At 42.7% G+C, this 24410-nt stretch overlaps 1 protein-coding gene across 3 annotated transcripts in view; it reads left to right on the top strand.

The window, feature by feature from the left end:
* The first annotated feature begins 966 nt into the window (after positions 1-966).
* Positions 967-24410, top strand: part of TM9SF4 (transmembrane 9 superfamily member 4) — a 56741-nt gene continuing 33297 nt past the window's right edge. The window contains exon 1 of one of the 3 annotated variants that reach the window (XM_089896685.1): positions 967-1134. In XM_089896685.1, coding sequence (XP_089752811.1) covers positions 1120-1134 — 15 coding nt within the window. In that variant the 5' untranslated portion in view covers positions 967-1119. Of the gene's footprint in view, positions 1135-1841; positions 2352-24410 lie in introns of those variants that run through there. The other 2 variants (XM_022592715.3, XM_022592716.2) reach the window with 2 other exon arrangements.

The following is a 24410-nucleotide window of genomic DNA, read 5'->3' on the forward strand; positions in this document are numbered from 1 at the left end:
GCGGGCTTCAGTAGTTGCCACACGCGGGCTCAGTAGTTGTGACACACGGGTTAAGCTGCTCCGCTCCGCGGCATGTGGGATCTTCCCGGCCCAGGGCTCGAACCCGTGTTCCCTGCATTGGCAGGTGGATTCTTAACCACTGCGCCACCAGGGAAGTCCCACCATGATTATTCTTTTACAACTTTCCCTAACAGTTGCAGATAGCACTGGTACTGTATCCACCTTACAGTGATACATGGACCAAGAGAACTTTCAGGTCTCTCCCAATTTTAACTCCACAACTCTTTGGGTCTCCTTTTCCAGCTACTGGAAACTGAGGCTTAGGAAGGATGAGTGACTTGCCTCGAGTCACACACTTAGGTAAGTAGCACATGGTTAAGTCCACATTCAAAGATGTTTCCCTCCATTAAAGATGCTGCTTTTCCTTCATTCATTTAATAAGTAGTGTATTGTGTTGGGCACCTAACGTATGCCAGAAGGAGTATACATAAGAGTCTAATGACAATTATTTATTGAATAACAGTACGTAACATTATGTCATTGGATCCTCATCATAAACGTATGATGAAGGTATTATAATCATCCCCTCCGCATTTCACAGATGAGAATGAGGCAGAGCGAGGTTAAATAAAAGGCAGGATCCTACCCACATAGGAATTATATTTTATTGGAGAGGATATAGGATATTCAAGCAAGTAATTAAATATATAATTACAAATTATTCTGCTAATAGAGCCCTGGTACCCATCCCACTCACCCATATCAGGGGCCTCAGGTAACCCTGGCAACGGGTCTTCCTGCCAATAGTAAAAATGGAGTCCACAAAACAAGTGCGTTTACTCACATCTCTATTACCCACAATGCAATGTCAAGAGTGGGAGGAGCAGGCTCTGCCAGGAGCTAACATGGCTCCCGTAGTTACACCATTCTCTCTTTTCACCTAATCAGCGACCTGACTCCCCAGACCAAGCTACCGATCAGCAGCCAAGTCTTCTTTGCCCCTCCACTCACCGCCACGAAAGGAGCGACTGAAGGCGGGCAGCACCTTGCGGAGTTTAACTCCGTAACCAGGGAAACACTACTTCCGCTGACGTCACTACGACGACACGTGGATCCAAGATGGCGGCTGCGATGGTGAGTGAAGGAGGCTCCGGGAGCCGGAGATGGAGCGGGGCCCTCCGGGAGATCCCAGGACTTTCCGGCGTCCCATGCCTGGCCCGAGCCACCTCAGGGACTCCTAGTGCAGGCCTGAGGGACATCCCTGACAGGGCTTGACTCCCCCAAACTCCCCCTCTGCGGCCTTTGCCCCGCACTCAGTCTTGTCAAGGCCCGAAGTTTTGGGGGAGGCACTGGGTCGGAGCAAAGGTCTCAAACACCGCCTCCGTCGGTTCCTATTCTGGCTTTGGTCTCCGCGTCCTGTGACTCCCATTTCCCAGTTTTCACTTTCCAGCCCTGATCTCTCTGAAGAGCCCCCAGTTATTCCCACCTTCGCTCCTCCCTCTCACGTCCAGACCCTGCTCTCTCCGCCTCCCCACTGTCTTGACCAGTCCGCGGATGCGTCCTCACCTCTGACCAACCTCCCAGCCCAAATCCTGTGTCAGATCTTTTCCAGAGCCCTGTCTTCACCTGTACCCTCAGGTGTTCCCACCGCGCACTTGTCTTGACTGCCGATACCCGGAAGCATGCCTTTGCCCACCCCCCCATCCTCCATCCCCAGATTCTTCCCTAATCATTTCTCCTGCCTTCTCTCAACTCCCTGCCTCTCTCATAGGGAGCTTTTATCCCACTGGTTTTCAAACTTAACTGTGCATAAGACTCGGGGTGTGTGCTTGGAGGCTTGTTAAAAATGCAGTTTCCAAAGATTCTAATTCCTTGGGGCTAGATGATGCCCAGGAATCTGCACTTTTATTAGCACTGTAGTGATTATGATCGAGGTGGTCTGTAACTACGTTTCGAAAAACACTGTACCAGCCCCGCCTGGCCCCCTCCCCTTCCCATGCCCCTACAGGGCCACACAGCTCTTTAGGATGAAGCCTGTGTGTGAATAAGGGTATGTGGATAAGCTGTGCCTGGAAAGTGGGTCAGAACTTGCTGGCTTCTGGTACAGAACGCTGGAAGTAGATCTATGAAGGACTGGCCCTTTCTTCTTCCAGAAGCTCGGCTCACATTCTACTTGTCAAGAGACCAGAACCAAAACTGAAGTCACTTAGTCCAGAGTGATTGTCTGGGTGTTCCTGTATGTTGCTTCCTCAGCAGATAATTGCATCCTGGGAGTGCACACAAAGGACATTTGACTTCAGTAAAGAAGATTGTTGTTTAAATTCTTTGGTGTTGATTTTCTCCAAACAAGGGTAGGATATTGGCTGATAACAAATTTCCCTCCTTCTGTTAACCAACTGATAAATTATCCTTTTTGTTTAATGAAGGGATTCCTTGCTTAGAACCTCAGAGGTCAGGTAAAAGTCTTCACAGTCCTGCCTGATAAAAATCCCAAAAGTGGTATGTTGAAACCCATGTTTTTTCTGGACCACATTCAGAACAAGAATGGCATAAGAACGTAACAGGAAAAGTCACACCCGCTTTTACAAAAGTTCAATAAAATGGCATTTATTGCATTGCACTGGGAAATTCCTGCCCTATTCTGAGGTTTTTAAGAGGTAATAAGTTAACATATTTCTGGTACACATTTATTTAATCAACAAATATTTGAGGGCCTGCTCTGTGCCAAGACCTAGAGATGTTCTGGTGAATTAGAGGGTCAAGGTCCCTACCTTCGTGGAGCCTTTCTAGTCTGAGGAGACAGGCAGTGAGTAAGTAAACAAATACATGAACAAGGTAGTGTCGGATAGTAGTAAGTGCTGTGAAGATGGCAAGGTGAAATGGTAGTGATTGGGGGTGACAGGGTGAGGCACCTGCTTTGCATTAAGTGGTCAGAGAAGTCTTCTCAGAGAAAGTGACATGAGTTGAGACCTGACTGACAAGAAGGAACTAGCAATGCAAAGAGTGTTCCAGGTAAAGGAGATGGCAGGCGTAAAGGGCCAAGGTGGGAAAGAGTATGTTTGAGGAACACAGAAGGCTGGAGGGACTGAAACATGCTGAGGAGTCAGGGTGTGGTGCAGAGAATGATACAAGAGGAAATGGGAGAGAGGCAGGAAGAGCTGTGTTTCTAGAAGCATGCCTATAATTGTGGTGGGTTGTAGCCTACAGTTTATAGTCTGTGGACTGCATTTTGAAAGACTGTTCTGTTAGGTGCTTCGCCTTCCCATCCTCTCCAGAACGTTACATTGAGGGAGCCGGCTTGTTCTCAGCCTGCAGAGAAACAATGGAAAGGAGTTTGGATTTTATTCTAAGCACAGTGGAAAGCACAGTGATTTCATGTTTGTTGTGCCACCTGGGAGTGTCGTCCTGTGCTTTCATGGTGAATACTGTAACTGATTTCAAGAAACTGAGGATGTAATGTATACAGTGACCCACAGAGGCCATTTTAAAGAGTGCACGTGAGAAACTTCACGTTTGATGCAATGGTGAAAAGGCATGGAAGCAAGTTTATTACAGGGGGATATGTGTGACAGGCAGAGTGGGCAGATGGACTTGAGCTTGGTCTGTGTTAAGCACTTTATTACACGGAAGTCAGAACAGTCCCCACACCCTCGTACACATAGGTTGTTGCACAGCTGTCAGGAATGGAAGTGTGTGGATCTATCTGCTTTGGGGTATCTGGGTTTTGAGGCAAGTCATACAACGAAAGAGGAAGTGAGCTAATAGATTCAGTGACCGTGGGAACATGCTGGGTTTTGGTTTATTCTTTTGTTTTGCAAGTTAGGGCTGTGGACGCAAGTTTCAAGTGGTATTGATGTGTTTTTCCCCCTTCCCCTCCTTAGTGATTGGTTCTTCTTCCCCAGGGGTTGGCTGCCACCCCCCAGGTCTGTGTTAGCACAGTGGGATTTCCTGAACTTCCTGCAGCATAGGAGTAGGTGGCTGGTGTAAACTGAAGCTCTCTAGTTTTCCTGCCTTCCTCCTGCCCTGGATTTAGATGACTCTATAAAGTTACAGGATACTGAGTTGATCTAGCTGGGTCTGAGGTGAGAAGCAGGCTCATGTCTCACTCCTTATGGAATTCTTGATCATATGGAATATGCTTTGGGGAATATTATTTTCGTGGAACTTGGGAAATGTCCATTGAGTGCATTTGTAGGCATCTCAGGAGTCTGGAAACCTCCATTTGGAGAATAAAACTCTGTGTATTTCTCTCACATAATCATTGTTTATACTGTTTTGGGTTTTATCTTTTTCCCTTTTTATTGGATTATAATTCATATACCATAAAATTCACCCTTTTAAAGTTTACAGTTCAGTGGTTTTTAGTATATTCACAAAGTTGTGTAACCTTCACTGCTATCTACTTCCAGAACATTTTCATCACCCCATAAAGAAACCCATTAGCAGCCACTTCCCACTCCCCCTTTCCCACCAGTCCCTGGCAACCACTAATATACTTTCTGTCTGTATAGATTTTTCTTTTCTGGACATTTCATATAAATGGAATCAAACAATATGTGGTGTTTTGTATCTGACTTTTTTTTTTTTTAACATGGCATAATGTTTTCAAACGTCATCCATGTTGTAGCATGTATCAATATTTCATTCCTTTTTATGGTCAAATAATATTCCATTGTATGGATAGACCTCGTTTTGTTTATCCTTTCATCCGTTGGTAGACTTTGGGATCGTTTCCACTTTTTGGCTGTTACGAATAACGCTGGTATGAACATTTTGTGTACAAGTTTTTGCGTGAACATAGGTTCTCAGTTTTCTTGGGTATATACCTAGGAGTGGAACTGCTGGGTCAGTTCTCACTGTTTTGAGGTTACTTGGGTTTGATCCAGTCCGGAGGCAGGGGAATGGCCTGAATGACCTCAGGGTTCCTTTGAGCAGATGGAAGCAGTGCTAGCCAGTTCCCCCCCGCCCCCCGTCCCATCCCGCACCGGCCCCCCAACCCAGTCAGAAGCACAGGAGCCGTTTTTAGTGATGGAATCTGGATGATAGAGGCCTGGAACAAGAGGCAGGAGGCCTGGACTCTGCTACCAGTCCTGTGTGTGGCAAGTTGCTGTCTCCCCTGCGCCTCACACGTGGATGGGCATTGGCCCATTGAGGAAAGAGCACTGGAGCAGGAGTCAGCAGCCGGCGCTTAGTCCCAGCACTGCCACTGATCCACCGTGTAGCCTGGGGCAGATTATTTTGGCTTTTTTGGTTTGTTTCAACACATGTCATATGTGAAATTAAGATTTAGACTTGAGGATTTCTAAAGTCTTGGTTGAAAATTTTGTGGTTTACAGTACTTGTATTTAAGGTGATTTTTGCTAATATGCCTATAAAATCAGATTGATTTTTTTTTTTTCATGACCATAATCCCTGTGGTCTTCCCAAGCGGCTGTCTGTTGGTTGTGTTGTCTGCTCTCTCGAGTTGCTCCACCTGGCACATGTTCTGCAGGAGTCACTGCGTCTTTGGAGCTGAGGCGCCGACACCAGGCCTTGGTACAAATGTGTTTCTCTGAGGAATCCCTTTAAAGGAGTGCCCTTAATCCCCTCAGGAAGTCCAGAGAAGGCAGAGATGGCATTAAGTTGCCTCTTGGTTTCTCTTTTACAACTTGGACAAAAGTTCCCCTTTGATCTCAGCATTAAAGAAGCAGGTCACAGAATGTTGGAGAAGGTTGAGTTTTGATCTCTGGGCACTGGCAGGAAGGTGGGAAGGACCCAGGATGAACAGGGCCATCTGGCCGTAGACGAATGGTAGGAGCCACCTACCACCCCAAACCTGCTTTGATCCCTGAACCATTTGCTGACACTGGTATTTCCCAAGTGGGGCACGGCTGGGGACACCCACGACTTCTTGGTTCCGTCTCATTCCTCTTCATTGCTTCCTTCTCTGCCCCCTACCATGATTTCTCACCTATGCCCGAGCATTAAACTGACAGACCTCCCAGGGTTTGAAGTCTGAAGGTTTTGTATTCAGAGACTATGCTAAATGCTACTAGCAGTTCTTAAAAAACAAAATCAAATCACAAATTGGAGCTGAATTCGTAAGCCAGTTTGGAAGGGAGTCTGGGTGCCCTGGCAAGTCACTTAACGTCTTTGGGCCTCAGTTTCTAATGAAGTAGATCAGATGCTATAAATAGACAATTTATGGACCGCATCTTCATATGGATTTGATTGGGGTGGTGGGGGTGGAGGACAGAGATTGGCAGGCACAGGACTTTAAATGTTTTCTAATTAGTTACCAATATTTAATAATTGGGAGATTTCACATTACAAAAACTCTAAATTTTCATTTTTTCTTGAAAATTTGGGCCCAAGTCCCCTGTCAGGAGCATTCCCCATGCAGGACCCAGTTCGTCATTTTCTCTTCCACTCCCTCATGTCCTGTTCCTTCCTTCACCATTTAGGTATCTTGCCTGGCCCCTCGAGGTGGTTGAACTTGCAACCCCTGAATGAGGTAGTCTCTATAACATTTTTCCTATTTTGACATTCTGATTCAAAAGCAATATGAAAAGGTGTGGTAATCCCCTATGTTACCTAACTTTGAAGGGGAAATTTCTGCTCACAAGATACATTTCAGTTGATAAACCATAGGCTCATCCATTATTCCATCTAATCCTTACAAAAGCCCATTTTACAAATGAAGAAACTAAGGCTTGGTCTAAGGACCTGGGCTAGAATCTGGCACTGATTGGTTTTATGACTTTGGTAAAACTATTTGCTTCTTTAAACCTGTTACTTTAAAAACATTTTTTTATTGTGGTAAAATAGACATAACATAAAATTTATCATTTTAGCTATTTTAAGTGTACAGTGGCATTAAGTACATTCACATTATTGTGCAACTATCACCACCATACATCTTTAAAGCTTTTTCATCCGGGCTTCCCTGGTGGCGCAGTGGCTAAGAGTCCGCCTGCCGATGCAGGGGACACGGGTTCGTGCCCTGGTCCGGGAAGATCCCACATGCCGCGGAGCGGCTGGGCCCGTGAGCCATGGCCGCTGAGCCTGCGCATCCGGGGCCTGTGCTCCGCAACGGGAGAGGCCACAACAGTGAGAGGCCCGTGTACCGCAAAAAAAAAAAAAAAAAACCAAAACTTTTTCATCCGAATCGGTTTCCCTATTTTTACCTTTTTTTTTTTGGCTACGTTGGGTCTTCGTTACTGCGCGCGGGCTTTCTCTAGTTGCGGCGAGCGGGGGCTGCTCTTCGTTGTGGTGCGCAGGCTTCTCATTGCAGTGACTTCTCTTGTTGTGGAGCACGGCCTCTAGGTGCGTGGGCTTCAGTAGTTGTGGCACGTGGGCTCAGAAGTTGTGGCTCACAGGCTCTAGGGCACAGGCTCAGTAGTTGGGGCACACGGGCTTAGTTGCTTTGCGGCATATGGGATCCTCCCGGACCAGGGCTCGAACCCACCTCCCCTGCATTGGCAGGCGGATTCCTAACCACTGAGCCACCAGGGAAGCCCGGTTGCCTTATTTTTAAAACGAGGATGATACTCTCCTCAGAGGATTGTTGTGATGATTAAATGAAATATGAGATGAACATGCCTAGTGCAAAGAGAGCGCTCTGTAACTTTCCTACTCCATGGTTTGAAGTCTTTAGGAGATGCACCATCTAAGCCTATTGCTTGGGCTGAGAGTCCTTTTACAAATACCCAGGGGGAGAGGGAAGGTCAGTGCATTTTTTATGTTTTGTTTCTGCACTTGCTAGCCTCAAGGTTTGGGCCTGGTTGTCTTTTGCTTGGTGAGGGTAGTTACTAGTTTCCCCTGGACTTCCACAGCCTGCTGTGGGTTGTTCCCTACCCCCAAAGAACAGTTTTGAGTCTTTTTGTGTGTCTCTGCTCAACAGCTATTCTGTGTCTTTGGGCTCTGAAATAAAGGCTACATTTTCAGTCTCCTGTGGCTAATTTGGTCTGGTTTGGTTTTTTTGCTTGTGTGATTGTTTTGGTTCATTTGTTTGTTTGTTTTTCTTCCTGAGGTCTTTAGCTGTCCTTCATGTGTGGTTGAATTCTTAGGGAGCTTTAACTGATTAGGTAACTGATTTCAGTTAACTGTTGGCAAACTGTGCCCCAAAGCCTTTTTCTTTTTCTTTGTTCTTCGCAGCCCTGGGGAGCAGTTACTGAGTGATCTTAAAATGGTGACTGTATCTTTGAAAAGGAAAAAGAAGAATCTAGCGTACTCTTAAGGGAAGGTGCTGCTTTTGCAGCGGGAAAGGCATGGAATGGAAACCAGGAAGGCTGTTCAGATTGGCCAGACTCTATCTCTAGGTGATGCTGTTTATGGGAAAGACGACTGTAAGGCAGAGGGCTCCAGAAAACAAAAGGTTAACTTCTGCCCACAGAGAAATATGAGTGAATGAAATAATTTTCAGTTCTCAGGGGAAACTTCCTATTTTCTTTGGAAGAAGTTAATTGTTCATACCTTTCAAACTGGGTGGTGCAAATTTGGGCAGGGGGTGAAGGGTGATTTTTGGTCCTAGTAGTCCTTCATTGGGCTGTTGTTTAGGAGAAAATTTTCTGCGTGCCCAGCCCCCAAGAATAAAGTAGATAGGGAGGGCAAGACCTTGATTCTTAGGCCTCTCGAGCTTTATAACTTTTCAGGTCACCCATATCTTTGCCAGTGATAGGGTGTTAGATTACAGCACAAGGGCTTCTAGATTGCCATCACCTTGTTCCTTGACATGCTGCCTTTGCAGTCTTGTGACTTGGAAACCAAGTAAAGCAAAATAACGTTGAATGGACTGGTTCACCTCTCCTAGGACTCTGCTCCTTTCATGGCTCTGAACGTGCAGCAGATGTTTCCTAAATACTTAATTGACTTTTCAAACTGAACCTCATGTGAGAGTTCCTGTGGTGATCAATTAAAAATTAAAGGAAGATATAAAGGAATTTCCCAAGAAGCAGGTACTTTGCTTCTCCCTAATTTCCTTACAGAAATGAAATATGGGTCAAACATCCTCTATGAGGCTGTCAGGGCTACAGAGGTAATTAAGTCAGATAATCGCAAAAGTTGGAAGGGGATCCAGTACAGGGGTCTTTATCAAGGGCCCGTGAACTTCTAGGTCCTTTGATCCTCTTGGAATCATACGTCAGATTCTGCATTTCGGAGTGTTTTTTTCTGGGAGCAGCGTCTGTAGCTTTTTAAGATTCTTAGGGGGATTTGCAACACTTCCCCAAGATTAAGAATTACTGATCTGGTCTGGTTACCCACACACCTGGCTTCAGAATCTCCTCTGCATCATTCTTACCTTGTAGCTCCCATTTTCTGCACATCTTTGGGGGAACTTGCCCAAGTATTTTCAGAGGCAGCCTTCCCCTTCTTAAAGTGTCAGTGTATTTATTTTGAATATAGGTGATCCATATACGTGGGAAAAAGTATGAAAGCTATAAATGAAAAGAAAGTCACTCAGCTACCCCACCATCCATTCATCAGGTGTAGTCTTTGATTTTTAAAAAAATGTTTCTCCAGAACATCTTTATGCACATAAAACGTCTATTTTTAAAAACCTTTTGTTATAAAAATTTTCCAACATACACAAAAGTAGAAGAAATAGTATAAAGAACCTCTATAACCCATTACCCAACTTCAACAATTGCTATTATATTGCCAAACTTGTTTTGTCTATACCTCCCCCTAGCTGATTTTTTTTTCTTCAGGTTTATGAAGGTATCATTTAACACCATAAAATTACCCATTTTAAGTGTACAGTTCAATAATTTTTCATATAGACTTATACAACCATCTTCATAATGACACAAAGTTTTAGACATTTCTGTCACCCCAACAAATTCCCTTACAGTCAAGGGATTGACACTTGCAGCCAATAACACTGTTCCCACAGCCAGCCAACCACTGATCTGCTTTCTGTCTCTATAGATTTGCCTTTTCTGGGCATTTCATGTAAGTGAAATCATGTAGTACATAGACTTTCACATCTGGCTTCTACCTAGCATAATATTTTTGAGGTTCATCCATGTTGTAACATGAATTGGTAGTTTTTATTGCTGAATAGTATTCCATTGTACAGCTATACTACATTTTGTTTATCCATTCACCAATTGATGGGTGTTTGGGTTGTTTCCAATTTTGGACTGTTGTGATCAAAGCTGTTCGGAACGTTCATGTGCAAGTCATTGTATGGACATGTATTTCCTTTTCTTTTGGGTAAATGCCTAGGATTGGAATTACTGGATAGTATGGTAAGTTTATGTTTAACTCTTTAAAGATACTGCCAAACTTTATATATTCTGGATGCAAGTCCCCTATCAGATATGTGATTTACAAAGGTTTTTCTCCTAGTCTGTGGCCTGTTTTTCATTTTCTTTTTTTTTTTTTTAAATTTATTGATTTATCTATTTTTGGCTGCATTGGGTCTTCGTTGCTGCGCGCAGGCTTTCTCTAGTTGTGGCGAGCAGGGGCTACTCTTCGTTGTGGTGCGCGGGTTTCTCATTGCGGTGGCTTCTCTTGTTGCGGAGCACAGGCTCTAGGCGCACAGGCTTCAGTAGTTGTGGCACGTGGGCTCAGTAGTTGTGGCTTGCGGGCTCTAAGCGCAGGCTCAGTAGCTGTGACGCATGGGCTTAGTTGCTCCACGGCATGTGGGATCTTCCCGGACCAGGGCTCGAACCCGTGTCCCCTGCATTGGCAGGTGGTTTCTTAACCACTGCACCACCAGGGAAGTCCTCATTTTCTTAATGATATCTTTTGAAGTATAAAAGTTTTAAATTTTGATGAAATTCAATTTATCAGTTTTTTAAAATATAGGTTGTGCTTTTGGTGTTGTATCTAAAACATCTTTGCCTAACCCAGGGGCACAGATTTTCTCCAAGAAGTTTTATCATTTTAGCTTTTATGTTTAGGTCTATGATCTATTTTTAGTTAATTTTTGTATGTGATGTGAGGTTCCTTTTGCACGTGGTTACCCAATTGTCCAAGTACCATTTGTTGAAAAGGCTATCCTTTCCCTATTGAATTGCTTTGGCAACTTTGTTGAAAGTCAATTTACTGTAAATGCAAAGATTTATCTCTAGACTTTTAATTTTGTTCCATTGGGTTTTTTTTGTTTTATTTTTTTTAATTATTTATTTAGGGCTTCCCTGGTAGTGCAGTGGTTGAGAGTCCGCCTGCCGATGCAGGGGACACGGGTTCGTGCCCTGGTTCGGGAAGATCCCACATGCCGCAGGGCGGCTGCACCTGTGAGCCATGTCCGCTGAGCCTGCGCGTCCGGAGCCTGTGCTCTGTAACGGGAGAGGCCACAACAGTGAGAGGCCCACGTACCGCAAAACAAAAACAAAAACAAAACAAAAAAATTTTTTTAATTAATTAATTTTATTTTTGGCTGTGTTGGGTATTCATCGCTGCTCACAGGCTTTCTTTGGTTGCGGGGAGCAGGGGCTACTCTTTGTTGCGGTGCACGGGCTTCTCATTGCGGTAGCTTCTCGTTGTGGAGCACAGGCTCTAGGCGCGTGGGCTTCAGTAGTTGTGGCACTCAGGCTCAGTAGTTGTGGCTCGCAGGCTCTAGAGCACAGGATCAGTAGTTGTGGCACACGGGCTTAGTTATTCTGCGCCATGTGGGATCTTCCCAGACCAGGGCTCAAACCCATGTCCCCTGCATTGGCAGGCGGATTCTTAACCACTGCACCACCAGGGAAGTCCACGTTCCATTGGGTTTTATGCGTATCCTTACCACATTATCTTGATTACTGTAGCTTTATAATTGCTTAGAAATTGGTAGTATAAATCCTCTAGTTTTGTTCTTTTTTGAAGTTGTTTTGGATATTCTAGGTCCTTTGTGCTTCCAGGTAAATTTCAGGGCCAACTTGTCAGTTTCAACAAAAAAGCCTACTGGGATTTTGATAGGAATTGCACTGAATCTATAGATTAATCTGGGGAGAATTGCCATCCTAACAATATTGTCTTCCAATCCAGTGTGGAATGTCTCTCCAATTGTTTAGATCTTCTTTTGTTTTTCTTAGCAATGTTTTGTATTTTTCAGTGTACAAGTCCTTTTTGAAAACTTATTTCTAAATATTTTATTCTTTTTGAAGTACTGTGGATGGAGCTATTTTCTTTTCTATTTTTTTTCTTTTTTTTGGTCGCACCGTGCAGCATGTGGGATCTTAGATCCCTGACCAGGGATCAAACCTGGTCCAGTAGTTAAGACCGCCAGGGAAGTCCCTGGAATATTTTAATTTTATTTTTGGATTGTTTGTTGTTAGTGTGTAAAAATACAATTAATTTTTATATATTGATATTGTAGTCTGTGACCTGGCTCAACTTATTAGTTCTAGTTGTTGTTTTGTGGATTTCTTAGGATTTTCTAGATACAAGATATGTGATCTGCAGATAAAAGCACTTTTACTTTTTCCTTTTAATCTGGATGACTTTAATTATTAGCTTTAGTGCACATTATTTGCATTTATAGAACAGTGTTGAATAGAAATGGCAAAAGTGGACATCCTTGCCTTGTTCCTCTTCTTAGGGGGAAGCATTCAGTCTTTCATCAAGTATGATGTTGGCCGTGGGTTTTTCAAAGCTACCATTTATCTGATTGAGGAAGTTCTTTTTTATTCCTAGTTTGTTGAGAGTTTTTATCATGAATGTGTGTTGGATTTTGTCAAGTGCATTTTCTGCATCAGTTGTGATGATTGTATAGTTTTTGTCCTTTATTCTATTTATATGGTGTATTACATTATTTGATTTTCAGATATTAAGCCAACCTTGCATTCCTGGGCTAAACCCCACTTGGCCATGATGTGTAAACCTTTTTATATGTTGCTGGATTCAATTTGCTAATATTTTGTGAAGGATTTTTCTGTCTGTGTTCCTGAGGAATATTTGTAGTTTCCTTTTCTTGTGATGTCTTTGGCTTTGGTACATTCTTTTAAAAAATTTATTTAGACAAATGAGATTATGCTATACATACACTGCTGTGCATCTTTTTTTTTCAACTTAATGTCTTATGTTGGCAGTATTTCAATAATAATTCTACCTTCCATTTAAGTATATATTATGCTAAATTGCCCTCCCCAAATTTACCTATATCTAGTGTATTCAGATTTTTTTTAAACTTTGTGACTCGGAAAGGTAAAAAAGATGTCATTATTTTCATTTACAGTTTTTAGATTATGAATGACGTTGAGCATCTTTTTGTGTCTGACCATTTGAACTTTTTCTTTTAAACTGCCCATTCTTTTTTTTTTTTAATACTTCTTATTTATTTATTTATTTATTTATTTTTGGCTGTGTTGGGTCTTCATTGCTGCGTGTGGGCTTTCTCTAGTTGCGGCGAGCGGGGGCTACTCGTCTCTGTGGTGTGTGGGCCTCTCATTGCGGTGGCCTCTCTTGTTTCGGAGCATGGGCTCTAGGCGCGCGGGCTTCAGTAGTTGTGGCTCACGAGCTCTAGAGCACAGGCTCAGTAGTTGTGGTGCATGGGCCTAGTCGCTCCACGGCATATGGGATCTTCCCAGACCAGGGCTCGAGCCCATGTCCCCTGCACTGGCAGGCGGATTCCTAACCACTGCGCCACCAGGGAAGCCCTTAACTGCCCATTCTTATTCTTATGGGTTATTTGTCCTTTATTGGTTTGTAAGAGCTCTTGGTGTATTGAAGAAATTAGCCCTTTGTCAGGTGTGTGGGAAATTTTTTTTTTTTTAAACATCTTTATTGGGGTATAATTGCTTTACAATGGTGTGTTAGTTTCTGCTTTATAACAAAGTGAATCAGTTATACATATACATATGTTCCCATATGTCTTCCCTCTTGCATCTCCCTCCCTCCCACCCTCCCTATCCCACCCCTCCAGGCTGTCACAAAGCACCGAGCCAATATCCCTGTGCCATGCGGCTGCTTTGTGGGAAATATTTTTATTCAAATTGTCTTTTTCTTTTTCTATGGTGATTTTTTTTCATTTTCTTCCTTCTTCCTTTATATTCTTTTTCTTAATAGCTTCTGGATTTTGTTTTCTTCTTAGAAAACTTTCCATGTCAAGATTGTTTAAAAGCATAGCTATATTTTCTTCTGATACTGCTCTTATTTCAGTTTCTACGTTGAAGTCTTTTCTGTCTTCTCCAATACCAGTTTGGATAGCTCTGTATTTTAATATTTAGTAGAACTAGTATGCCTTCATTATTTTTCTTTTCAAAATAATCCTGAAGTAAAGGATAAGTGTGAAACTGACTAGAGTGATTTGTTTGTTGGTAGTAAAGCATTGAATTGGGGGAGGGACAAGGAAGACAAAGTATTGGAGAGGAAAAGAATTAGGGAGGGAGGGTAAAGGGAGACAAAAAGCAATTAATCTGTGCCATCAGGTTCTTCTTTGGCTACCTCTAATCATGAGGTATCCAAATTATCTCCGAGCTTGGCTCCCACAGTGGGGACAAACTTCTGATCACTCAGCTCTGCCAGGTTTGGTACAGCTGGACTTCCTTTACTCTGCAGATAATTTGCTGTGTGAACACGTCACTTCCCCTCTCTGGCCTCCTGGATTACTTGACCCTGAGGTTCTTCAAAAGGTGTCTTTTTTTTAAAATAAATTTATTTATTTATTTTTGGCTGCATTGGGTCTTCATTGCTGCGTGGGCTTTCTCTAGTTGTGGTGAGCAGAGGCTACTCTTCGTGGTGCTGCGTGGACTTCTCATTGCGGTGGCTTCTCTTGTTACGGAGCACGAGCTCTAGGCGCGCAGGCTTCAGTGATTGTGGCACGTGGGCTCAGTCGTTGTGGCTCGCGGGCTCTAGAGCGCAGGCTCAGTAGTTGTGGCGCATGGGCTTAGTTGCTCTGCGGCATGTGGGGTCCTCCCAGACTAGGGCTTGAACCCATGTCCCCTCCATTGGCAGGCAGATTCTTAACCACTGCACCACCAGGGAAGTCCCAAAAGATGTCTTTATGGAACCCAACTCTGGGTGGAACTTTGCCTTGTTTTGTTCAACCTTTAGGTTGCTTGGGTTGATGGAATGTCCCATATTTTCAAGGGAATCATGAATTTCTTGAGTTTTATGGGAGGTAATGAGGCTTCTGGTTCACTCTCCTCACTAGGGTAGGGATATCCCCTTTCACCTCCTTCCTTGGTCACCTCCTTCTCTGATTTGCTCATGGTTATGGCCTTTTCCTTAGCTAGATAACTCTCTTGTTGGAAGTTTCCTTAGATTGAGCATACATCTCCCTCCTTGCAGTGGACTCCTTGGTCCTGCCTTCCGATGCAACCCAGAGCAAAGCCACTCTGCCTTATCAAGCACACACTCTGTGTACTTTACTTAATCCTTACCACCATCATCACTCAACCGCCCTGCCATGAGTTTAGTATTACTATTTTCTTATTACAAATAAGAAACCAGAGACTCAAAGAGTTTAAAAAACTTGCCCAAAGTCACACAGCTAGGAAGTGGTGGGTTAGGGCTTTGAATTCATATCTGTATGGCCCCCAAAGCCTGTGCTTTTTCCACTACACCAGTGGTTCTCAAAGTGTTATCCCAAGACAAGACCAGCAGTACCAGCATCTCCAGCAGACTTGTTAGAAGTGCAGATTCTCAGGCCCTGCTCCAGAGCTACTGAAAGAGACATTCTGGGGGTTAGACCCAGGAATCTGTTTTAATAATCCCTCCTGGTGATTTCCTTGCCTGTTCAAGTTTCAGAACCACTGCCTACCATTCTGCTTCCCCACCTGGCTGCTGCTTCTGTTCACATCTGACCAAGAATTTATAGGTAACTTCTCTAGGGCTGGATATTACTATGTCTCTGGAGCAGAAATGTGCTGCACACACACACCTTTCCCCCGAACACATACACACGCGTACTCGGTAACCAGAGTCATTTTTAAAACTGCAGATATGATGTATCTCTTTCCTACTTAAAGTTCTTCAGTGTCTCCCCAATGCATTAAGGAGAAAGCCCAAACTCCTCAGTGTGGCTTTTGTGTGATGTATCCCTTACCTGTTTTCCAGTCTCCTGTCTACACAGACCTATTCATGCTTGCTACTCACATGAACTAGAAATGTTATCATCACCTGGGAGCTTGTTAGAAATACAGAATCTCAGGCCCCACCCCAGACCTGCGGAATCAGACTCTGCATTTTAATAAGCCCTCCAGGTGATCTATATGCACATTAAAGTTTGAGAAGCACCAGCCTACACCTCACCTGCCATAAACCCCTTATGGTTGCCCCCAGGCCTTCGTGCCTGTGTTTTGCTCTTTCTGGAACACTTCTCTCTTCCCTCTCCTTTCCCTTCAGGCCCTGGGTAGGCTTGAGTTCTTAGATCTGCACCCCATCCCTCTAAGACTGGGCTTGTTGCTGGTCCTGTGTACTTCTTAGCCTCTTAACTGGTAGGACAAGAGACTAGGCCCTCCATAGCATCTGCATCTGGGACCTAGTATTGCCATTGGCTGATGACTTGTCTCTGTCCGCCAGCTGGCTGAAAGCTCCTCGTGGGTGTGCATTCTGTGAGGCTGGCACAGTTCCTGACATATAGTAGGTGTTCAATGTAGTGAGCTGATTTCTGTACTGGTTAGAGCATGGGCCTTGGAGTCAGACTGCTTGGGTATAAATCCTGACCCAACTAGTGTTATACCACCTCTCTGAGCCTCAATTTCCTCATCTCTGAAATGAGAATAGTAAGAGTCTCTATCTCATAGGATTGTTGTCAGGATTAATTGATTAATTGGGTTATTGCATGAAAAGAACCTAGAAGTGTGCCTGTCACATAATCGGTATCCAGTAAATTTTAGCTGCCATTGTTATCGATATCACCATTACATGTTTATCATCTTTTAATGCAACTCACCTGCCTGAAAAGAGCATACCTGTTCCTGTACATTCTGATCTTGGGCAAGTTATATAATCTCAGGGTCTCAGGTTAATTGGCAATCATCTGGGAAATGGTGATAGAAATCCCCAGGTAGTTAGTTATAGTTGCCAGAATCGTGCAAGTCAGTGTTTGTAAAGTGCTTAGCACAAAGCAGGGACTTGGTAAATGGAAGGAAGGGACTGTTTGTGCCACAGTGCCTTGTACCTACTTTTGGGTGCTCAGTGACTCTGTGGCTTCTTGTTACTTTTTAATGTTGTTTTCTGCTAGGGTGAGTTTTTTCTTTGTTGTTATGTCTTTTTGTTTGTTTGTTTTTTGTGTCTACTTGCTCCATTGGTTTGAGACTTTGGAACAAAAGGGTATTGAAGTCTTTCAGGATTTGCTTTTCATTCCTCTGCAACCTGAGCTCTCATGGAGCCCTTGAGTTCCCCAGGGCAGTGTCTCTCTGCTAAGATTGGAGGATTCTGTTTCAAAAGAACTGGAGTAACTTCTTAGATTTAATTGGCTTGATAACCATAAGAGATTGTAATCCTCTGCCCTGGCTTCACATCACATATCAGATAAGGCAAAAAGTCTGGACTCTGGCTTCCTAGGAAGGAAAATTTAGAACACATATATATTTAAAAAAATTTTATTGAAGTATAGTTGATTTACAATGTTGTGTTAATTTCTGCTGTACAGCAAAGTGACTCATATATATATATATATATATATATATATATACACATTCTTTTTCATAATCTTTTCCATTATGGTTTAACACAGGATATTGAATATAGTTTCCTGTGCTATACAGTAGGACCTTGTCATTTATTCATCATATGTATAATACTTTGCACCTGCTAATCCCAACCTCCCAATCCTTCCCTCCCCCACCCTGCCTCCCCCTTGGCAACCACAAGTCTGTTCTCTATATCTGTGAGGAGTCTGTTTCTGTTTTGTAGATAAGTTCATTTGTGTCATATTTTAGATTCCACATATAAGTAATATATGGTATTTGTCTTTCTCTTTTTGACTTACTTCGCTTAGTATGATAATCTCTAGATCCATCCATGTTGCTGCAAATGGCATTATTTCATTCTTTTTTATGGCTGGGTAATATTCCATTTTGTGTGTGTGTGTATATATATGTGTGTGTGTGTGTATACACAGACACACACACACACACACGTATGTATTTGCCACATCTTCTTTATCCATTCATCAGTCGATGGACATTTAGGTTGTTTCCATGTCTTGGCTGTTGTAAATAGTGCTGCTATGAACATAGGGGTGCATGGATCTTTTCAAATTATAGTTTTGTCTGGATATATGCGCAGGAGTGGGATTGATGGGTCATATGGCAACTCTATTTTTAGTTTCTTGAGGAACCTCCATACTGTTCTCCATAGTGGCTGCACCAGTTTTCATTCCCACCAGCAGTGTAGGAGGTAGAGCACATATATTTTTGATTAGCAAGAAATAATGATGTTAACTGTGGGCTTTTCATTCGTGGCCTTTATTGCATTGAGGTAAGTTCCTTTTATACTTTTTTCTTTGAGAATTTAAATCATGAATGGATTTTTTTTTTTTGCCTGCGTTGGGTCTTTGTTGTGCGCAGGCTTTCTCTAGTTGCGGCGAGCGGGGGATACTCTTCACTGCAGTGTGCGGGCTTCTCATAGCAGCTGCTTCTCTTGTTGTGGAGCATGGGCTCTAGGAGTGCAGGCTTCAGTAGTCGTGGAGCGTGGGCTCAGTAGTTGTGGAGCATGGGCTCAGTAGTTGTGGCTCGCGGGCTGTAGAACGCAGGCTCAGGAGTTGTGGCACACGGGCTTAGTTGCTCCGTGGCATGTGGGATCTTCCTGGACCAGGGCTCAAACCCGTGTCCCCTGCATTGGCAGGTGGATTCTTAATCACTGCTCCACTAGGGAAGTCCATGAATGGATGTTGAACTTTGTTAAATGTTTTTTCTGTGTCTATTGAAAAGATTATGTGATTTTTTCTTTCGTTTTGTTAATGTAGTTTATCACATTGATTGATTTGCATTTGTTGAACCATCCTTGTATCCCAGGGATAAATCCCACTTGATCTTGGTGTATGCTCCTTTTAGCAAGATGTTAAATTCAATTTGCTGGTATTTTATTGGGGATTTTTGCATCTGTGTTCATCAGGGATATTAGCCTATAGTTTTCTTTTCTTGTGGTATCTTTGTCTGATTTTGGTATCAGGTGATGCTGGCCTCATAAAATGAGTTTGGAAGTGTCCCCTCTTGTATTTCTGGAAGAGTTTAAGGATTGGTATTAACTCTTCTTTGAATGTTTGTTAGAATTTACCTTTAAAGCCATCTAGTCCTGGACTTTTCTTTGTTGGGAGGTTTTTGATTACTGATTCAGTCTCCTTTTTATTCAATTTGTTGACCTATAATTGTTCACAATAGACCCTTATGATCCTTTTTGTTTCTTAGGCATCTGTTGTAATGTCTCCTCTTTTATTTCTCATTTTATTTATTTGAGTCTTTTTCTCCTTAGTGTTGCTAAGGGCTTGTCAGTATTTTCAAAAAACCAACACAGTTCTGGTTTTTTTTTCCTATTTTTTCACATTCTCTTTTCAATTTATTTCTGCTCTAATCTTATTATTTCCTTACTTCTCCTAACTTGGGCTTAGTTTGTTCTTTTTCCGGTCCCTTGAGATGTAAAGTTGGGTTGTTTGTTTGAGGGTTTGTTTTTTTTTTAATGTAGGCATTTATCACTGTAAACTTCCTTCTTAGTACTGCTTTTGTTGCATTTTGTAAATTTTGGCTTTTTTTTTCTTTTGTTTAAGGTACCTTTAAAATTCTTGTTCAACTTCCTCTTTGATCTAAGAGGGTATTGTTTAGTTTTCACCTATTTGCAGGTTTTCCCATTTTCTGCTGTCATTGAGTTCTAGTTTCATTCCTTTGTGGTCAGAAAATATACATGGAATGATTTCACTCTTTTCAAATTTGTTAAGACTTGTTTTGTGACCTAACATGTGGTCTGTCCTGGGGAATGTTTCATGTGCACCTGAGTAGATGTGTATTCTTCTGCTGTTGGGTGGAAGGTTCTATATATGTCTATATATATAGGTCCATTTGGTCTGTAGTGTTGTTCAAGTCAGCTGTTTAACAGTTTTCTATCTGGATGTTCTATCCAGTATTGTAATTGGGATATTAAAGTCCCCTACTATTATTGCATTGCTGTCAATTTCTCCCTTCAGATCTGTCAATATTTGCTTTATATATTTAGGTGCCCTGATGTTGGGTGCATATATATTTATAATTATTTTATCTTCCTATCGAATTGACTCTTTTGTCATCATATAATGACCTTCTTTGTCTCTAGGCACAGCTTTTTTTTTTTTTTTTTTTTTTTTTTGCGGTACGCAGGCCTCTCACGGTTGTGGCCTCTCCCGTTGTGGCCTCTCCCGTTGCGGAGCACAGGCTCCGGACGTGCAGGCTCAACAGCCAAGGCTCACGGGCCCAGCTGCTCCGCGGCATGTGGGATCTTCCCGGACCAGGGCGTGAACCCGTGTCCCCTGCATCGGCAGGCAGACTCTCAACCGCTGCGCCACCAGGGAAGCCCTCTAGGCACAGCTTTTGACTGAAAGTCTATTTTGTCTGATATAAGTGTAGCTACTCCTGCTTTCTTCTGGTTATTGTTTACATGGAACATCTTCTTCTATCCTTTCACTTTCATTGTGTGTGTCTTTAGATGTGTCTCTCGCAGGTGGCATATCACTGGATTTTGTCTTTTTACCAATTCAGCCACTCTATGTCTTTTGATTGGGAATTTAATCCATTTACTCCCCAGGTTATTCTAATGTGCATCAGGGTTGAGAACCAGTGTCCTAGATGTACAGATAGGGTATAGAGGTAATACATGCCTCAGGGATTCTCACAGTAGGTCCTTGGACAGCTGGAAAGGTGGGAGGTGTCAAGAACTCCTTAAATTTGAGGATTTGAAGAAAATCAGTTATCAAGTGGATATAGCAAAGATTAAGAACCATAGTCTTCAACCTGTATGTGAATGTATGATTTTACATTTTTATAGATCAGAGGTTAGTTGATGCTTATTGTTAGCCTGTTCGATAAGGATTTGTTGAGTACTCACATCACCAAAGCCAGACAAGTGATTAGTGCAGGTGGAGAGATGGCAGCTACTTAAACCCTAATACAACGTGAAAAGTGCTATAGTAGGGCCTTAAACAAGTACAGATTTAAATACTTGTCAGATAACTTAAGCGGCAGTCTCTGAACATGTATAGATGTTAAAGTTCATTTGGGTGTTGGGTAGTTTCCAATTTCTTGCCTCTAGTGTCATCATAGAGATATTTGCCAACTGCCTTGAAAAATAAAGAAGAAAGAGGATAATTCCTCCTGTGGGGGTCTGAGGGGGTTCTTGAAGGAAGCAGCATTTCAACTGGACCTCCAAGTATAGGTAGGACTTGAATTAGGTAAGGGCAAGTGTCAGAAACAGCCTGAGCAAAGGCCTTGAAGGCAGCCTCACCTGGGCAAGTCTGCTTGCCCAGGGCAGAGACAAACTTGGGGTCGTCCTGAAGGCTTAGAAAGAAAAGGTGGGAGGTGCTGATGGAAAGGCATCTTGGGGCCAGCAGGTAGAGTTCATTCCATACCAAGCTAGAATTGCTCTAACCTAGGCGTTCAGAACAGTGATGTTTTCTTTTGCCTAATTTATTTTATTATTTTTCTTAAGTGGTATAAATATGTATAATCCCCAAAGAAAAACTGGAAAATACAGATATGCAAAAAAGGAAAACATCACCTCATTTTCTCAAACATAACTTTAAAAAAGAGGGGCATATCTTGCTGAGCAGGGTTCTGTCCCCTGCTTTTTCTACATAAATCTAAAGCTTGAATATTCCTACTCAAGAAGTATATCACCATGTTTAATGACTACATAAAAGGCTAAGTGGTTACACCATAATTTAACCCATTCCACTAATATTGGACATTTTACTATTGTAAGTTGTGAACGATTTCACTATTTTAAATAAACCTGTGGTGAACATCCTTTTATGTACATTTTGGCATATTTGTCACATTTTTCTTAACATGTCTAGAAGTAGAATTGCAGGGTCAAAGAGTATTCACTTCTGGGGGACTTTTTTGGGGGGAGGATTTTGATAGCGTCAAATTGCCCTCCAGAAACGTTTCAGTTTATAATCCCTCCAGCTATATGAAAATATCGAAACAGTGACATTTTAATATCTAAAACTAACAGCATCATCTTGGTATAGTCATTAATTCTAAACTGAACTTCTGAATTGCTTTTGGTTGCCAACTTATATTATTCAAAAATTCTAGCATATTGTGGAAATAATTCTTTGCCATTTTTCATCTGTTGATCCTTCCTATAAGATAAATTGATTTGTGATTTGTTGATAGTATCTATGTGTGAGGATTGTCTGTTTTCTGTATCAGTTTTCAAAAATTTAGAGTTGGGTTATTATTTTTAAATGACTTTTGGCTGACATTTGACATCAGTAGTACAGGGTTTGTCTTCCTTGCATTTAGTTAACTGGAATTCAGGTTCAAAGAGGAATTTGAGGAAAACAAAGGACAGGATTTATTTCTCTCACACAAAGCACTCAATCTAAGGACTGCCCAGTGAGGCCTAGCAAAGAGGGAGGGCTAGAATCTTCTGATGACTGGTCAAGTGGAGGAAATCCTCCACTTGATGGAGAGGAAATCAGAAGCTGTAACCAGCCCACAGTCAGTAGGCTTTCTCTCACAGAAAGAAAGAATAAAAATCTGTTTGTTGTTGCTGTATCAAGGCAAACCCATGCTACTAAAGGCTTCTCTTTGTATGTGCATGGAATATCTCCAGAGGGATTTTCAAGGAACTGGTGCTAGCAGTTGTCTGTGGGGAGCTGAAGAGGGAGGAAGATTTATTTTTCATGGTTATACCCATTTGTACTGTTTGAATTACTGGACTGGCCAAAAAGTTTGTTCGGGTTTTTCCATAATCTTCGCAAATATTTACTGTATATGTTTTGCTTTTTCAAAACTTTTTTAACCTAGTTATTTTTTTAAAAGCCTCTCTTACACATGGTTATGTAATATGTTAACATTAGAGGAAAGTGGGTGAAGAGTATATGGGAACTCTCATAGTATATTCTGTAAATCTAAACTTATTTAAAAATAAAAAGTTTAAAAAAATGACAGAGGAGGGGAGCATACTGACTTCCTATACAGAATCCTACCCCATGAGACATTTTTCCACCTTTTTGTCTTGTCATTTCTTTTAAAGATCTTGCTTTCACCCCTAATTCTGCTGACCTTGTGATTACCAGATTCAATACAACTGTCTTAGCCATTTTTCACTGTTTTTGTTGGGGTCAGACTATTATTTCATATTTCATAATGCACATCAGCTGACAGATACTTATAAACATCACAGCAGATCAGAGGAAAGCACTCTATGAATATATTGCTTTTAAGAGTTTGACCAGGCTTTGTATCTAAACTAGTACATAACCTCAGAACCTTAAACTTTGAAAGCCAGTTTTCCTCAACTTGTGCTCCTGGTAAAAACACAGATGAGTCTACACTTTTGGCAAGCCCCCTGAGTGATTCTGATTCCCTGTAACACTGAGTTCCAGAAAGAATCGTCTGAGAGAGAGAGAGAGAGAGAGAGAGAGAGAGAGAGAGAGGGTGTGTGTGTGTGTGTGTGTGTGTGTGTGTGTGTGTACGGTGGTGATGGTGACTTGAAGGATGCGGGGACAAGGTGATCAGGGGGCTGTGGCCAGTGTCCGATGGGAGGAAATGAGGGTCTGAAATGCCACAGCGGTAAAAGGGGTGGAGAGAGAAGGCAGATGCAGCCGCGCAATTGAGTTGGTGATCAGGTGTGTGGACGACAAAGTTCCTTGTTCAGGCCAGGCAGAGGGAAAGAAGCTCTTCTAGTACCTTGAGGGGGCGAAGCATATTAATGAAGGGAAAGAGATGCTTTGATGGGGTACTTCTTGAGGTGGGTAATTGACCTTTCTTGCCTTTGATTCCCAGGTGCCAGGCACTGGGGACACAGTCCCTGCTCCCACAGAGATTACATTCGAGTGAAGGGGGACAGATAATACACAAGGAAACAGATACATATGTCCATGCCAATTAGCTAAGTCCATGAAGAGAAGTGGAGTAAGGGGTTGGAGAATGGGTGATAGGAGCCCTGAGGAGGCCATTTTAGACAGGGTAGTCGGTGGAGGCTTCTCTGAGGAAATGACATCCGAGAGAGACCTGAATGAAATAAGGGGGTGAGCCAGGCAGGCACCTGTGGGAAGGGCATTCTGACGGAGGGAGCAGTGAAAGCGATGGCCCTGAGGGGGTGGAGAAGGACTTGCTGTCAGGAGACATGAAGGCCGGCGTGAACGGAGCTGCGGAGGCAGAGGATGGGAGGCGGCGGGGTCAGGACAGTTTTGGAGACGGTTTGTAGGAAAATGTATTGGTACCATAGGAGCTTCCTGACAAAGCAAGCCCGTTGCTATGTGGAGAAATGGGAATTAATGGGACACTGTGGAGCTTTGTTTCCTGCTGGCCCTACAGGACAGTGATACATGTGACATGATGGAAGGGACATTG

The sequence above is a fragment of the Delphinapterus leucas genome, chromosome 15, assembly GCF_059928025.1.
Source record: "Delphinapterus leucas isolate spDelLeu-1000000601 "Yukka" chromosome 15, BTC_Dleu_Yukka2, whole genome shotgun sequence".
In the NCBI taxonomy this organism is placed as follows: domain Eukaryota; kingdom Metazoa; phylum Chordata; class Mammalia; order Artiodactyla; family Monodontidae; genus Delphinapterus; species Delphinapterus leucas.